Source organism: Chrysochloris asiatica, unplaced genomic scaffold (assembly GCF_000296735.1).
Source record: "Chrysochloris asiatica unplaced genomic scaffold, ChrAsi1.0 scaffold00003, whole genome shotgun sequence".
In the NCBI taxonomy this organism is placed as follows: domain Eukaryota; kingdom Metazoa; phylum Chordata; class Mammalia; order Afrosoricida; family Chrysochloridae; genus Chrysochloris; species Chrysochloris asiatica.
Window position 1 is genome coordinate 11,838,985 of NW_006408521.1, and position 17,325 is coordinate 11,856,309.

General features: G+C 35.7%; 1 protein-coding gene across 1 annotated transcript in view; it reads left to right on the forward strand.

The window, feature by feature from the left end:
* The window catches only part of PTEN (phosphatase and tensin homolog), a 126,390-nt gene extending 109,402 nt beyond the window's left edge, over positions 1-16,988 (forward strand). Inside the window, exons 7-9 of the mRNA XM_006831118.1 lie at positions 2,256-2,422; positions 6,049-6,273; positions 16,509-16,988. Coding sequence (XP_006831181.1) covers positions 2,256-2,422; positions 6,049-6,273; positions 16,509-16,694 — 578 coding nt within the window. The 3' untranslated portion in view covers positions 16,695-16,988. The remainder of the gene's footprint in view (positions 1-2,255; positions 2,423-6,048; positions 6,274-16,508) is intronic.
* Positions 16,989-17,325: the final 337 nt, after the last annotated feature.

The following is a 17,325-nucleotide window of genomic DNA, read 5'->3' on the forward strand; positions in this document are numbered from 1 at the left end:
AGAAAATAATTTTCTTTAGTATTTTGAGAACATCTTTGCTATTTATTTCTATTTAAATACTTTTAACTTAGTGTTTTAATAGGGTAGGAATTCTAAGGACTACTTTGCAATTAGTTTATGGATTGTTTATGCAGTTCCAAAATTCTTGAAGGTATGCTTTTTAGATATTGTTTAATTGGAATTTGGTTTATGCTGTTAATTTGCTTGGTATATACATAAAATCAGGATTATCAGATTCTTAGCAGAGCTTGAATTAATAAGATTACAAGACATTTTCATCTTGATTAATTGTATTACATCTTTGAAATTAGACTTGTGTGTGTGATTCTATTTTGTATTTAGCCGTTATATTTCCTAGGGAAATTTTCAGGATCACATAAAGTCTTACAAAATGGCTCATTATACTTTGAATCTTTAGTCAAGAAAGTGGAATTTATTAACAGTTCATTGGTTTAACATTTCCTTTTTGTTGGGGATAACATTTTATAATGATGTTATAAAGTGCTTTTGAGTCGGGTCCGACTCAGTGACCCTGTGTAGAGTTTCCAAGGAGCTGCTGAAGAGTTGACCCACTACCTTGTGGTTCAAACCGACCTTTTGGTCCAGTGCATTATCCCACAGTGCTACACCAGGACTCCTTTATTATGATAGAGGTCTGAAATCTGTTAGAATAACCCCACGTATTTTTATCAAATACACTATTTGTTATATGATTACTGATACGTCTTTAGATATTGTATAGATAAGCTGTTGTTAAGTGCCTTCGAGTCGTTTCCTACTTGTAGAGACCAAAGGGTTTCTGAGGAGCGACTGGTGGGTTTAAACTGCTGGCCTTCCAGTTCAAACCAACCTTGTGGTCCACTGCAACTAGTAGAATTTATTAAAGTAGACATTTCATTTAGTTTGCGTTAGCTTTATGACTGATTCTCAGTTGTTGGTCATGTTGATAAAGAATATGAAGCATGCTCCTCTCTAAACATGACTCTTTTGTTACTGAGAATGAAATGTATTTTTGATACATACACATATTTCTCATATTTTATGCATGCTAGTTTTTCTGTTTCTTGATTGTCTTGGTATGCTTTATTCAAGATTCATTTCTTACCTCCTCTGAGTTTTTGAACTCCTCCTCAATGTACTACAAATAAATTTTACTTTGTCACATTATTTGGTAACTTCAAAAGTTTTTAAAGTCCTAGAATTTTAACGTTCATAAGTCTTTAAACATGTTTCTGTCTTTAATATTGTTAGGTATAAATGTACTTCTGAATAAATTTTAAAAATGAAACATTCCAATTATTTATGCGGGAGTTTCAAAAAGTTTGTCAAGAGGAATCGAAAGATAATGGAATTTGCCTAAGAACTTATTGAAGTCCCCCTTTATCTACGCTTTTAGTTGAATCGTTAATATTAAAGCATGATGAATTTTGAAAAGCCATATTTTGCCAATTATTTTAAAGTAGACATGAATTGTAGCCAAAATAATTGTTAATGAAATGGAGTTTACCCAGGAAATGCTTCAGTATAAAGGTCTGGCAATCTGCTTCTGAATAATTAGCCAATGAAGATCTTAATTGAGTTCTGTTCTAACTCATCATGGGGGTCACTATGATTTAGAACTGACTGGATGCAAACAGGCTAATAGTGGTTTATTCTTTAATATTTAGATTTTGTCTTATGGAATTTATAACTTTATTATAGCCTATATTCTTGCGGACATGTAATGATTTTATTTTGTGAGTTTTGTTACATGGTTGTTGTTGCTGTTGGTTAAGTGCCATGAAGTCAATTCTGACCCATAGAGACCCTGTATAGGGTTTCCAGGGAGCAGTTGGTGAGCTTTAACCGTCGACGTTGCATAGAGGCTTTAAAATACTATAGCAAAATATCTGTATAAAAAGTTACCTTTTATATAGTTCATGAATATATCAAGAAATCATTTTAGCATTTTAATGCTTAAATTATTTCCGGGTTCTAATGTCATTTTAATGTCGAATGTTGGTATCATACTGCTAGAAGACTAATCTTGGGAATTTCTTTTTTTTTATGAAGTAGAATTGACTTCCAGTAACAGTGCTTTGGATTAATGATATTTTTAAAATCTAATTTATATCCATTTAATTGTTGCTAATCAAAATTACAGAAGCAATATTGCCATTTTGTTTATCAATGTTGATGATTAAAGTGGTTTTTGATAGTTTGGCACTTAGAGGCATTTCTTGTAAAATGACACTAATACGTATTTAACCATGCAGATCCTCAGTTTGTGGTCTGCCAACTCAAGGTGAAGATATATTCCTCCACAACAGGACCCACACGACGGGAAGACAAGTTCATGTACTTTGAATTCCCTCAGCCATTGCCTGTGTGTGGTGACATCAAAGTAGAGTTCTTCCACAAACAGAATAAGATGCTAAAAAAGGTTTGCATTTTACTTTCATTGAAGAAATATCTAAACTGTCATGCTTTGAAGAGAAGCCTCCGATATCTTGTTTAAAAAGTGTTTGGTTAGGGTAAGGAGAAAATAAAAGATTTATTTTATTTTATGACAGACGTTTGTTTAATGAGTTATAATTTTCTATTAGATCTGCTAATGCATTGCTTATTGTGACATTGATAAAACATAGTAGTAAAAGTTATTTTAGAAGGAAAAGGCCTATGTAATTGAAATTTGAAATTAATTGTCCTTTACTTTGGTTATAAAAAATACAGTTTGTAAAAATGTTAAAATAACAAAGAACCCTATTCAGTCAGTTAGAATCCTCTTAGAAACGGTGGTTGAGAAGAAGCAGGCATGGAGCCATGCATTAAAATAAAAGAAAATCTACAAGTAGAAATAAAATCTGTCCATGATTTGTGTAATGATACAAGCTAGGTTTTTTGTGGCCATTTTATATTTGTTGTTGTTGATTTAGTGCCAACTCATACTGAGTCTGTATAGGGTTTCCAAGGAGAGGCTGGTGGGTTTGAAGCACTCACCTTTCGATTAGCAGTTCAGTGCTTATCCTACAACACCACAGTAGGACTCTGTAAGTGTTAACAAGTCAATTCCGACTCATAGCGACCCTGGTTAGGGTTTTTGAGGCTTTAGATCTTTGCAGGATCAGAAAGCCACATCTTTCTCTTGTAGAGTGGCTGGTGGCTTGAACTGTAGCACTTGTGATTTGTAGTCCAGTACTTATCGAATGTGCTATGGGTCGGAACCGACTCGATGGCACTTAACAACAACAACAACTTATCAAATGGAGCCACTTTGTTCCTAATTTATATTTAGTTTCCCAACATTTACTGAATATTTAGTTTTTTAGGTAGGAGAGAATTCGTATGAAGAAGTACTCATGAAAAATATGTGGTATACAGGCAGTCTGTTGTCTGATTTATGAACAACTCCTACTTGCCTTTTGTTATGTATCAATTTGCTCTCATTTTTAAATGCTTGAGCCAATCAACCCCATATTCACATTATTCATTACAGACACCTTCATTTGCTACTTCGTATATTAAAGGTAGCCTAAGGAGCTCTGGTAGCGTAGTGGTTACGAATCGGGCTGCGAACCTGAAGGTCAGCAGTTCTAAACTACCAGCAGCTCCGCGGGAGAAAGATGAGGCTTTCTACTCCCGTAAGGATTTACACCCTTGGAAATCTTGTACAGGGTCGCTATGGGTCGGAACCGACTTGACAGCACTTAACAACAACAAGAGCTTAAATGGAGTCCTGGTGTAGTGTTGTGGGCTAATATGCTGGACTGCAAAGTCGTTTGAACCAAAAGGTTGGAAATCCTTTACAGGGTTACTATGGGTCGGAACCGACTTGATGGCACTTAACAACAACAACAAGAGCTTAAATATGAACCAAATGCACTTGTTCTGGCTTCCCTAAAGACACATTTAGGAACACCGGGAGACTGACTGTATTTAAATATGCAGGTTTAGGAAATTGATGAGGTTTGCATTTTACAGAGCTAAATTTAGAGAATAGAAGAGCTCATTTTAAAACAATCCTGGTTTAAAATATTAAGTGTGAACATTTAAGGTGACACTACGGGTAAGTTTTTTAGATAGTAATGAATAAAGGCACTAGCTTTATGTGTTAACTGCCTTGTTAAACATATTAGATAGTTAGTTATAATCAATTGAGTTTTGACATCCTACTAGTAATAGAGTTAATTTCATATTCTTAACCATTTTGCTTTTTATTTTGTAAGAAAATCAGAAACTTCATTCAATACACAAAATTTGTGTTTTATTTTTGGAAGAAATAGAATTTCTTTTACCCAGAATATAAGGAGTTAGACAATCACAAAATGTTTTCACAAAAACTTATTTCCTGCCTCCTTTTTATCAGTTAAAGTGAAACATATATTTCATTAACCTTGAAAAATAATTTTTTGAAGTTCTAAGAAGCACTAACATGTTAGAACTGAAATAACTAGTGTTTTGGATTTTTCTTACCTTGTTTATAAGTCTCCGGCTCATGAAAATAAGCACTTGTATAGCTAATGATCTTTATCTCCATGAGTATATGAATCTTTATCATTATCAGTTCTTATCTATACAAGGAGCCCTGATGGCACAGTAAGTTAAGCTAATCACAAGGTCAGCAGTTCAAACTTGACAGCCACTCTGTGGGAGAAACCTGAGATTGTCTTGCTCCCACAGATTTATACTTGGAAATAGGGTCATTATGAGTGAGAACTGGCTGGATGACAGTGGGGATCATCAGTGTATTACATTGTTGTTGTTGTTAAGTGCCATTGATTCATAACAGCCCTGCTTCAAGGAGCAACCTTACATTACTGTTACTGCTGTTCTTAAGTGCCGTTGAGTTGATTCCAGTTCCTAGCCATCCTGTCTAGGGTTTCCTGGGAATGTCTGGTGAATTTGAATCACTTGATGCAATTCAGTGCTTATCCTAGAGCTCCCCACCAGGAGTCAGATATATTTATTACATTAGTACAAATAAAATGAACACATCAAGTAATTCTAATATATTTGTGTATCTTGGATTTTTTTAATATAAATTGGGAATTGTATATGATTTCCCCTCCTTTTAGCAAATATATACTGTGATTTAAGCCAACAAAAATTTTTAGCATAATCAATAAATTTGAGGAATACTTGGAAATTTAAAAGTTAGCTTGTTTACTTCTGGCTCTAATATATAGGGGATCTATAAAGTTCATGGAAAAACGGAGTTAAAAGGTAGTGGAATTTTCCCACAAAGTTTTTGAAGCCCTCTTTGGTATGTTTATAGTTACTACTTCAATGATTTGGCTAAGATAATTAAAATTGACATATTTATTTTCAAAACTTGTCATATATGAGATTGCTTTGCTAGGAATTTATGTTATAAAATTCTTAAGGGTCTTATCATCTGAAGAGAATAAAACGTGGAGCCAAATTAGAATAAAAGATTTAAATAGTTTAAAATAGCAGATAAGATATGAAGACACTGTATATATTCTTGTCAAATGATCAGTACAGGTGGAATTCCAGTAATTATGAAAAGAGAAAAATCATATTTTACTTTGGTTTGAAGAAAGCTTTGAAGTGATGCGCTTTAGTGATTTTTAAAGATATTTTGTAGTATTTAAAAGATGAGAAGTACTCTCCCTCTAGTATTTTATTATGAAAGTTTTCAAACATATAAGTGCTGTGTAAATAACAGTATTGCTGTAGAAGTATATTTGCAGCACTCCTGACATCAGAAAGTTATGTTGACCTTCTAAAAGATTTTGTTAATGTCTTGGAATAACATCTCGTAATGTACATACACATAAACTAAACCATTTTTTAAAGCTAGGAAGGAGATGTTTTACTTAAGGTTTGAGACAAGAATAAGTTATCTTAGAACTTTAGGAATGATATTTTCTGTCTACAATTTGAATAAAAGAAAAGTAAGTGTGAATGAGGATGCAACAGATAATTTACAGATGGCAAATATTAGTCTGTGTGTTTACCTTTAATCATGATATCAAATAAGAAAAAGAAAATCTTTTCTGTTGTTGACTTCTTGGTGGTTCATTTCTTTTCTTTCTTTTCTTTTAGGATAAAATGTTTCACTTTTGGGTAAATACATTTTTCATACCAGGACCAGAGGAAACCTCAGAAAAAGTAGAAAATGGATGTGTAGGTGATCAAGAAATTGATAGTATTTGCAGTATAGAGCGTGCAGATAATGACAAGGAATATCTAGTACTTACTTTAACAAAAAATGATCTTGACAAGGCAAATAAAGACAAGGCCAACCGATACTTTTCTCCAAATTTTAAGGTCAGTTAAAAAAATTTTGGGGAATTGGTGGTGGCTGTGTTGTGTATATATGTTTTATTGTAGTTCTATAGCTATGGTCTGACCTAGTTTATATACAAAAACATTTCATAGAATCTGCTAGAACAAATAATAATGTATTCTTTAGAAGCAATGTTTTATGTAGCAGTTGCCTTGAAAGTTTCTAATGAAATACCAGGATGTACACTTAAGTCATAAAAGCTGGATTTCTTTTTAACCTATCATCTGTTGTATGGTGAAATTTGGGAGTGAAGTAAGGGGAGATTTAGTGAGTGAAGTATGAAATAAGACTGGAGGAAGAAAGAGTGAAAGGCAACTGCATCATTTGGGAATGCTTTGTATGGAATATTTCCACTTTTTCACTCTTGCCCTCTCCAATTCATTCTCAACTCCTTCAGGGTAACCTTTTGTTTCGTTTTATGTGTTTTTAAGTGCCATTAAGTAGGTTCTGACTCACAGTGACCCGAGGAGTTGCTGGTGAGTTTGAACTGCTAGCCTTGAAGTTAGCAATCTAGTGATTAAATTATAGCACCAAGACTCCATTTGTTGTTACGTGCCATAGAGTCGGTTCCGACTTATAGCGCCCCTTTAGGGTTTCCAAGGAGCTGCTGCTGGGTTTGAACTGCCAACCTTGTGGTTTGCAGTCTGGTGCTGATCCTACAGCACCACGCCATAACCTTTATTTGGTTAAGAAAGTACCCTTCTATTCCTACTTTAAGTCTTTTATCATGAGTAGATACTGATTTTTTTTTTTCTTTCTTTTTCTTCAACTTTTTATTATGAATTGAGTCAAGGTTTACAGAGCAGATCATCAGCTTTACATCTATATACTTTGCTTCATTACATGGTTGCAATCCCCTAAATGCACCAACAATTAACAGTATTTACCTCTGTTCACTTTAGTGTTTCATTTCCTGCCTGTGTGTCTCCCACTACCTTTTATCTATCCCCTGCTAGCTTTCCTCTTGTGTATTGCCTACCTGGTACCCATGTTAACATGTGCCTAACCCATGAAAAATTTTCCTTCTCTCCACCCCCAACCATCACAGATGGTTTCTTTTTACCAAGAAAACCTTTTCTTAACTTTTTACATTGGTCTCATACAATACTTGCCATTTTGTGATTGACTAATTTCACTCAGCATAATATACTTCAGATTCAACTATGTTCTGAAGTGTTTTAAGAGATTCATCATTATTCTTCAACGTTTTTTAGTATTCCGAAGTTGATTAAAACTGCAAGGTTGGTGGTTCAAGCTCACCAGTCGCTCCTAGGAAACCCTATACAGGGTTGCTATGTGTCGAAACTGACTAGACAGCAGTTAACAACAGCAGCAACACTGTGTATGTGTACCAGATATTGTTTAAACATTCTTCTTTTGATGAGCATTTAGGCTGTCTCCATCTTTTTGATATGTCTCTTGTAGACAGCATATTGAAGGATCCAGTTTTCTTATCTATTCTGCACTCTGCCTCCTGACTGGTACGTTTAATCCATTTACATTCAATGTAATTACAGTAGGTATGAATTCATTGCTGTCATTTTTCTGTGTGTATTTTTGTGGTGCTGCTGGATTCTTTGTTCCACATATTTTCTATGCTGAATTAATTTTGTTTTCATTTTCATTTCTGTTGTGTTAATGTTTACTAAATCTTTCAGATTTTCCCTCTTTTATTTTGATATATTATTGTGCAGGTATATAATTTTTCTTTGAGGTTACCCTATAATTTATTTATTTTGTCCCTGTTCGAGACAATCTATTTATCTTGAAATCTACGTGACTTAACCTTGCTATTTAGAACTTCTATATCTGTACTCTTCCCTCTTTTTGCTTTGTTGTTATTGTTGTTGTTAAGTGCCGGCAAGTCGATTTTGACCCATAGCAACCCTGTATAGGGTTTCCAAGGAGAAGCTGGTGAGCTTGAACGACTGACCTTGCAGTTCAAATGACTTTGCAGTCTGATGCATTCATTAGCCCACAGTGCCACACCAGGACTTTTGCTTTGTAGTTGACTGCATTGTACATTGATATCTCTGGTTCCCTATTTTCAGTCTTGTAAGTTTGTTTTACTTTACATACTCTATAGCTAATACACCGGTAAGAATTTTTTGCATCTGTGTTTATGTGATACTGGTCTTTAGTTTGTTTTCTTGTAAAATTTTTGTCTGGTTTTATTATTAGGAAATGCTGACCTCATGAAAGAAGTTGTTGTTAAGTGCAGTTGAGTTGATTCTGGCTCTTAACAACTCTGTACAGGGTTTCTGAGGAGCAACTGGTTAGTCTAACCACAGTCCTTGTGGTTAGCAGTCCAGTGCTTATCCTAGTGGCACACCAAATAAGTAGCATAGTGCTTTCTCTTTTTACGGAAGAGATTTTATGGGAGCCCTCACTAGAATAGTTGATTTTGATGAGGGCTGCTTGTTAACAGCAAGGGCAGTTGGTCCCTGTCATTCCACAGGAGGAAGATGAGCCTTTCTGCTCCCATAAGGATTGACAGCCTCGAAAACCCTATACACGGTCGCTATGATTCAGAACTGACTCAACGCCACACAACCACCACCACCATATAGGTTGTTTGGTGATAGTGGCTACGTTTTTCACAGTTTGGCTACTTTTTCATTGCTTTTGTTCTGGTTGTTCTGTTTGTATTAATCCAGCTTCCCTGTCTCCTCCCTTACTATCTCCTCTTTGCTAATTGTTTGGTCCCATGTAGACGTTTTTTAAAGGAGCACAGCACTCATGTTGTTACTTTTTTTATTTTATGAACCACTCTGTTATTTAACTGAAAGGTGACCTGTGGCTGTGGTTTCAGTCAAAGTTTAAAGGGCATCTCAGGGCACTGGTCATAGGGATTCCTTTAATCTCTTTCAGTCCAGTAAATCTGTTTATTTGTTAATATTTGTGGATTTTACAGATTTTTTATTTTATTGAATTTCAGTTTAATTTTGTTATGGCTTGAAAATGTGCTTTGTATGTTAACTGTTCTCTATTTAAAATTTTTATTGTGCTTTAGTTGAAAGTTTACAGAACAAAATTTCCCATTCGATAGTTTTATATGATGTATTCCATGACATTGGTTACATTCCCCACTATGTGTCAGCACTCTACCACGTTCCACCCAGGTTTTCTTGTTTCCTTTCGTGCAAATTGTCTACCCATTCCTGCCTTCTCATCTTTGTTTTAGATAAATGTTGTCCTTTTGATCTTGTATAATTGACTATTCTAAGAAGCACATTCCTCTCGGGATGTTTATTTTAGGTGCCTGTTATTTATCTGAAAGGTGGTCTCCAGTAATCGCTTCAGTTCCAAACCAACAGGGTGTCTTAGGGCCATAGTCTTGGGATAATCTATTAAATTTGTTACGTTCTTTTTTATCTTAGGGCATGTTGTGCATAAATAATTCCTTTTTATAGATATCCCTTTTCTTAAATAATATATTATTGTGTCTAAAAGGAGCTCTGGTTGCATAGTGGTTATGAATCGGGCTGCTAACCTTATGGTCAGCAGATCAAAACTACCGGCTTTCTGTTCCTGTAAGGATTTACAGCCTTGGAAACCCTGTACAGGGTGGCTATGGGTTGGAACCGACTCGATGGCACTTAACAACAACAACAATTGTGTGAAAGTTTACACAAATTTATTTCCTTTTTAACAGTTTCTATACCAATTATTTAGTGATGTAGGTTACATTTTTCACAATGTGTCATTATTAAGCTCATTCATTCTGTTCTGGTTGTACCATTTTTAGTACTCTAGTTTCCCTGTGCTGTTATCTTCTCACCCTTGCTTCCCGACTATTGAATCTAGACTTTTGAAGAATTGGAGTTCTGTTACTTATTTTTTTTCTTGTTGTTGTCGCTGTTAGGTATTGTTGAGTTGGTACTGACTCATGGCAACCTTATGCACAACAGAATGAAATACTGCCCGGTCCTGTGCCCACTCTCATTGCTGCTGCTACTGTGCCAGCCCTTCTCCTTAGGGGTCTTCCTGTTTTTCGTTGCCCTTCCACTTTACCAAGCATGTTGTCCTTCTCCAGGGACTGGTCTCTCCTGATAATATGTCCAATGTATGAGAGACGAATTTCTTCCAACACAGATTTGTTTGTTCTTCTGGTGGTCCATGGTACTTTTAATATTCTCCTTCAGCACCATAACTCAAATGCATCAATTCTTCTGTGTTCTTCCTTATTCACATTCCAATTTCCACATTTACATGAGGTTGAAAATACCATGATTGAGTCAGGTACACCTTAGTCCTCAAACTGACATTTTTACATTTGAACACTTCAAAGAGGTCTTGGCAGCAGATTTGCCTAATGCAATACTTCATTTGATTTCTTGACTGTTGCTTCCATGAGTGTTGATGGTTGATCCAAGCAAAATGAAGCCTTTGACAGCTTTACTCTTTTCTTCAATTATGTGGATGCTGTTTATTGGTCCAGTGGTGAAGATTTCTGTTTTCTTTACATTGAGGTATGACCTGTACTGAAGGCTGTGGTCTTTGATCTTCATCAGCAAGTATTTTAACTCCTCTTAACTTTCAGCAAGCAAGGTTGTATCATCTGCATATGTCACATGGTTAATGATTCTTCCTCCAATCCTGATGCCAAGTTTTTCTTCATATAATCCAGCTTCTCCAATTATTTGCTCACCATACTGATGAAGTATGGTGAAAGAATACATCCCTGGTGCACACCTTTCCTAGTTTTAAACCAATCGGTGTTCCTTTGTCTCTTTGAACATCTGCCTCTTGGTCTGTGTACAGGTTCCTCATGAGTACAGTTAAGTTTCCGGAGTACTCATTCTCTGCAGTGTTGTCCATAGTTTATCATAATCCACACAGTTGAAAGAATTTGCATAGTCAGTAAAGCACAGGTGAATATCTTTCTGGTATTCTCTGCTTTCAACCAGGATCCATCTGACATTAGCAATTATATCCCTTGTTCCATGTCCTCACCTGAATCCAACTTGAACTTCTGGTAGGTCCCTGTCAATGTACTGTTGGCAGCCTTATTTTTTTATTATCTTTATCACATTTTACTTGCATGCGATATTAATGATAATTATCCGATGGTTTCCATATTCTGTTGGATCACCTTTCTTTGGAATGAGCACAAATATGTATCTCTTCCCATCAGTTGGCCAGTTTGTTGTCTAGTTCTGTTAGGATCCATCTATTGTGACCCCATAGATTGGTTGTGGTAGCCAGACTCTATCTAGTTCTTCTAGTTCTTGATTCAGTGTGGTTCATAGTCTATTAACACTTTTTTGGGTCTTTGGTTTTCTTGTTTCTCTTTTGCTCTTGATGAGTAGAGACCAATCTTAGATGACTGCTCACAAGCTTGTAAGACCCCAGACACTACTCACAACATTTCCTTCAGAGTATTCTTAAAAATAGATTTGATTTTGTGTCACTCATGTTTATAGTTTGTAAAGACATTGTGGTTTTATACCATGACCTACAAAGATCTACATAATTTAGCATAGACTGACTTCCTACATCAGCTCCAACCACAATCTTTCCCTTTTCCTTAAGCTTTAGCCATACTGGTATCCATTTCATTGTTTTTGTTGTTAACTGCTATTGAGCCACTTCCCACTCATAGCAACTGTATGCACATCAGAGAAAAACACCACCTGGTCCTGCGCCACCCTCACAATTTTTGTTATGTTCTGATCCTGTTGTTGTTAGTGTATCAGTCTATTTCATTGAGAGTCCTTTTTTTTTTCCTTTAGATCTTCAAAATGCTAAGCTCTGTCCAATTCTTCTGCTGTCCCCTTTACCTCTCTACTTGTAGCCATTACCCTGGAGTTTACCCTTCATGTAGCTATCCTCTTATTTCCAGTTATAGGTTCAGCCTTATCGCTGGGGTGTAGTTCTGACAAAAGGTTGGAGGTTTGAGTCCACTCAGAGACCTTACCTGATCTTCCTACCTTTTTAATCCTTTCTAAAATTTATTTTCTCTTATTATGTCTTACTTTGTTTCATTTTTTTTCCTAAATATTATATATGTATTTCTATTTATCAACTGAACTTAGAGACCATCTCAAGAACAGATTTGATGTGTTTGACACTAATGATCAAAAACAGCATTTAGTAAATCAAATAATATATTTATTGCATTTAGAAAATCTGCTGCAAAAGATCTCTTTTAAGTATACAAGAACAAAGATAACAGTTTGAGGACTCAGGTGCACCTAACCCAAGCCATAGTATTTTCCATTGCCTCATATGCATGTGAATATTTGACAATATATGAGGAAGACCGTAGAAGAATCGATGCATTTGAATTGTGCTGTGGGAAAAAAATATTAAAAGTACTGGATACCAGAAGAGCAAACAAGTCTTTTTTGGAAGAAGTGCTGCCAGAATGCTCCTTAGTACAAGGATCATGAAACTTCATCTCGCACACTTTGGACATTATCAGGAGGGACCAGTCCCTGTAGAAGTACATCATTCATGCTTGTTAAAATTGGAAGAGGAGGGTCTGCAAAAGTCCCAAGGAGATGAATTGACTCAGTGGCAGTAACAATGGGCTCAAATGTGACAAGAACTGTGCGGATGTTACAGGGCCCAGCAGTGTTTGGTTTTGATGTACATAGTGTTACCATGAGTCAGAATCGACTCGAAGGCACCTAACAATATTTGCACACAATTCTCCAAGTTAAAAACATCTGATACATAAACATTCCCACCTGGCCTACTTCTTACTCTGTTTGATCCCCACCCTCTTCCTTTCCTAATACTCTCTTCCAGCTCCTGTTTTTTTTTTGTTTGTTTGTTTTATTCCATGTTTCTAACCATAGCATATTGGCATAGGAACAAAGCTCCTTGGTGGGGTACAGAGTTAGTTCTAAAAAAGCGTGGAGGTTTGAGTCCACATTGGAAGATAGAGTTGATAATCTCATTCCAAGAAAATGAGCTGTTGAAAACCCTTGTGGATCACAGTTGTACTGTGACACACATGGGGTTACTATGAGTTGAAATAGACTTTATGGCAGCTGGTAGTAAAACAAGGAAGCAGAAACTTACATTATATAAGTTGAAATCATTCTAATATTACATGTGCTTAGAACTTAAATTTCTTTCGAGTTTTTAAATTCCTTTATTTTGCTTTCTTACTGTAAATCTACATTTGCCTTAACCATTAGCTTTTTGATTAAAAAGAAAATTCTATTATGATAAAAATACATGTAAACAAACATTTGCCAGTTCTACCATTTTTACATATATAATTCAGTGACAGTTACTATGTTCATCATGTTGCGCAACCATTACCACTATTCCACTACTGTTAACACTCAATTCCCCCTAAGCATTGACTCCGTCTCCTCTGCCCTTCAACCCCTTAAACACTAATATTTCCACCCTTGTAAGGAGTCCTGGTGTGGCGCCAGACTGCAAAGCCATTTGAACTGCAAGGTTGGTGGTTCAAGCTCACCAGCTGCCCCTTAGAAACCCTATACAGGGTCGCTATGGGTTTGAATCAACTCCACAGCACTTAACAACAACAACAAGCACTGATATGGAGTCCTGGTGTGGGGCTGTCAGTTAATGTGCTGTCTTGAAAGCCTGTTTGAATCACAGGGTCAGTGGTTCAAAATCAGTAGTTGCTCCTCTGAAACCCGATAGAGGGTCGCTATGGTCAGAACTGACTCCTCGGCACTTAAAAACAATGACTAATATAGAGGTTTTGGCCTCTATATATTTGCCTATTTCATATTATATTGTTGATGATAAGTGCTGTTGAGTCAGTTCCCACTCATAGAAACCTGTGTAGGGTTTCTGAGATGTGACTGGTGGGTTTGAACTGCTGATCTTGTGGTTAGCAGTGCAGTGCTTATGCTATAGCTCCTCACCAAGACACCCTACTTAATGTTAAGTTAAATCATGCATTTGTCCTGGGTGTGGCTGACATTTTTCAGTCGGTAGAATGTTTTCCAAGATTTTTCCATGTTTATTTCTTGTTATGGTTGTATAATGCTCCATTGTATACATTGTACCACATTTTGTTGATCCATTCGTCTTTTGACAAATGTTTAGGTTGTTTCCATGTTTTGACTGTTGTGAACAGTGCCACAATGAAAATTGATGCATAGGTTTCTGTTTGCATTCTTGCTTTCAGTAGTTTTGGGTATATACCCAAGATTGGAATTGTTGGGTCATATGGTAGTTTTGTGTTTAAGGAACTTCCGAACTGTTTCCACATATCTCTATACTATTTTGGATTCTCACCAAAAATGGGTAAGCCATGTAGTTTGAGTGAGGTACTATCGTATTGTAATTCTAATTTGTGTCTTCTTAATGACTGTTGTAGTATGAAATTGATGAAACATTAAATCAAGTTGCATTGATAGTTACCGGTAATTAAATTCCCCAAATTAGAAAGTAGAAGAAGGGTTGATAGTTGGAAATTATGTCCTTGATCCTGGAAACCACGCTGAAGATTACATGATAGAACTTTGCAAGACCAATGGCTTGTTCATTTCAAATATCTTTTTTACACAATATAAATGGTGAACTATATACTTGGTCTTCACCTCATGGAATGCATAGAAAAACAACATTCCAGTATATCTGTGGAAAGAAGACTATGGAGAAGCTCTATCAGTCAGAACAAGGTCAAGTACTGACTATGGAACAGACCATTAATAGTTTATATACAAGATCAAGTTGAAGCTGAAGAAAATTAAAACAAGTCCCCAAGAGCAAAATACAATCTTGAGGATATCACACCAGAATTTAGAGACCATCTCAAGAGTAAATTTGATGCATCAGTGAATGACCAAAGACCAGGTAACCTGTAGAACAATGACATCAAGGACATCATACATACAGAAAGCAGAAGGTCATTAAAAATACAGGGGAAAGAAAAAGGGAAAACCAAAATAAGTGTTAAAAGAAATTCTGAAACTTGCTTAAAAATGTAAGTAGCTTAAGTGAATGGAAGACCTGATGAAGTAAAATAGACAAACAAGATTTCAAAGGGCAACTCAAGAATACAAGGCAAGATGTTATAATGAAATGTACAAAGACCTGAAATTAAGAGTGTCATATGAGAAGAACACACCCAGCATTTCTCAAGCTGAAAGTACTGAAGAAAAATTACAAGCCTTAAGTCAGAATATTAAAGTTTTCTATGGGTAAAATATTAAGCAGTGAAGAAAGCTCAAAAGATGGAATAAGCAGTCACTGTATCAAAAAGAATTGGTCAGTGTCCAACCATTCAATAGGTATGCTATGACCCAGAGCCTAAGATATTGAAGTGGTAAGTACAAAATGACTGGAAGACATTGGTGAACAACAAAGCTCCAGAAATTGATAGAATACCAAATTGAGATGTTTCAAGAAACAAATGCAACATTGGAAGGTCTGGTGTGTGCCAAGAAACTTGGAAGACAGCTATCTGGCTAGCCAACTGGAAGAGATACATATTTGTACCCATTCAACAGAAAGGGTTTGTGCCCATTCCAGAGAATGTGATCTAACAGAATATGGGACTGACTTGAGGGTTGCATGGTGCTGTAGGATAAGTACTGGATTGCTAACCACAAAGCCGGTGGTTCAAACCCACCAACCTCTCCTTGGAAACCCTATACAGGGTCACTGTGAGTCAGAACCAACTCAACGACACTGAACCATAACAACAGTTAGTACAGTACAGGTGTTTTGATCATTATTTCAACTATGCATGTAAAAAGCTCTTGATCCATTGTTAGATCACTGTATAATGTTATCTTTCTTTTTCTTTTAAGTGAAAATTTTAAGGCTAATAGGATCCTAAAAGTCATTACTGGTCAGAATTCTATATATAGTACTGTATAGTATTTGTGTGTATGATATTTGATTCAGAATGTACAAAGAGTTTCTGACAGGTAGTAAGTCAAACAGTCTTGGAACTCAACCATTTGTAAATTGCATTTGTGATTGAAAAATTATATTTGAATTATTGATAACCTTCAATCTCAATAGAATTATTTAGGCAATGTTTGAAGCTGATGTTTATTTAAAAAACAAAACAGTGCTTTAATTCTAAGTTATTGCTTCAGTATAAAACAAGAAAGAAGATACAGGAAATTTTAATAAAGAGGGTTATCTAAAATGCTGTTACCTGTTAAAGGTCATGTATGTAAAAATGAATCTGTTAGAAATACATTTCTCTTTACTAAATAAGATTAGTCAGATTTTCATTACACATTTTCTCTTTTTTCTCTAGGTGAAGCTGTACTTTACAAAAACTGTAGAGGAGCCATCAAATCCAGAAGCTAGCAGTTCGACTTCTGTAACGCCAGATGTTAGTGACAATGAACCTGATCATTACAGATACTCTGACACCACTGACTCGGACCCTGAGAATGAACCTTTTGATGAGGATCAGCACACACAAATTACAAAAGTCTGATTTTTTTTTTTTTATCAAGAGGGATAAACACCATAAAAAGAAACTTGAATAAACTGAAAATGGACTTTTTTTTTTTTTTTAAATGACAATAGGATATTATGACAGATTACCAGTTATAGGAACAATTCTCTTTTCCTGACCAATCTTGTTTTACCCTATACATCCACAGGGTTTTGACACTTGTTGTCCAGTTGAAAAAAGATTGTGTAGCTGTGTCATGTATATACCTTTTTGTGTCAAAAGGACATTTAAAATTCAATTAGAATAAAATAAAGATGGCACTTTCCCATTTTATTCCAGTTTTATAAAAAGTGGAGACAGAAGACTGATGTGTATACGTAGGGATTTTTTCCTTTTCTGTTCTGTCACCAACTGAAGTGGCTAAAGAGCTCTTTGTGATACACAGGTTCACATCCTACCCCTTTGCACTTGTGGCAACAGATAAGTTTGCAGTTGGCTAAGAGACGTTTTAAAGGGTTTTTGCTATATTCTAATGCATGTATTTTGGTTAGGGGGATGGAGGGAATACTCAGAAAGGAATATATTTTATGCTGGACTCTCGACCATATACCATCTCCAGCTATTTACGTGCACTTTTCTTTAGCATGCTACAGTTATTCATTTGGACGTT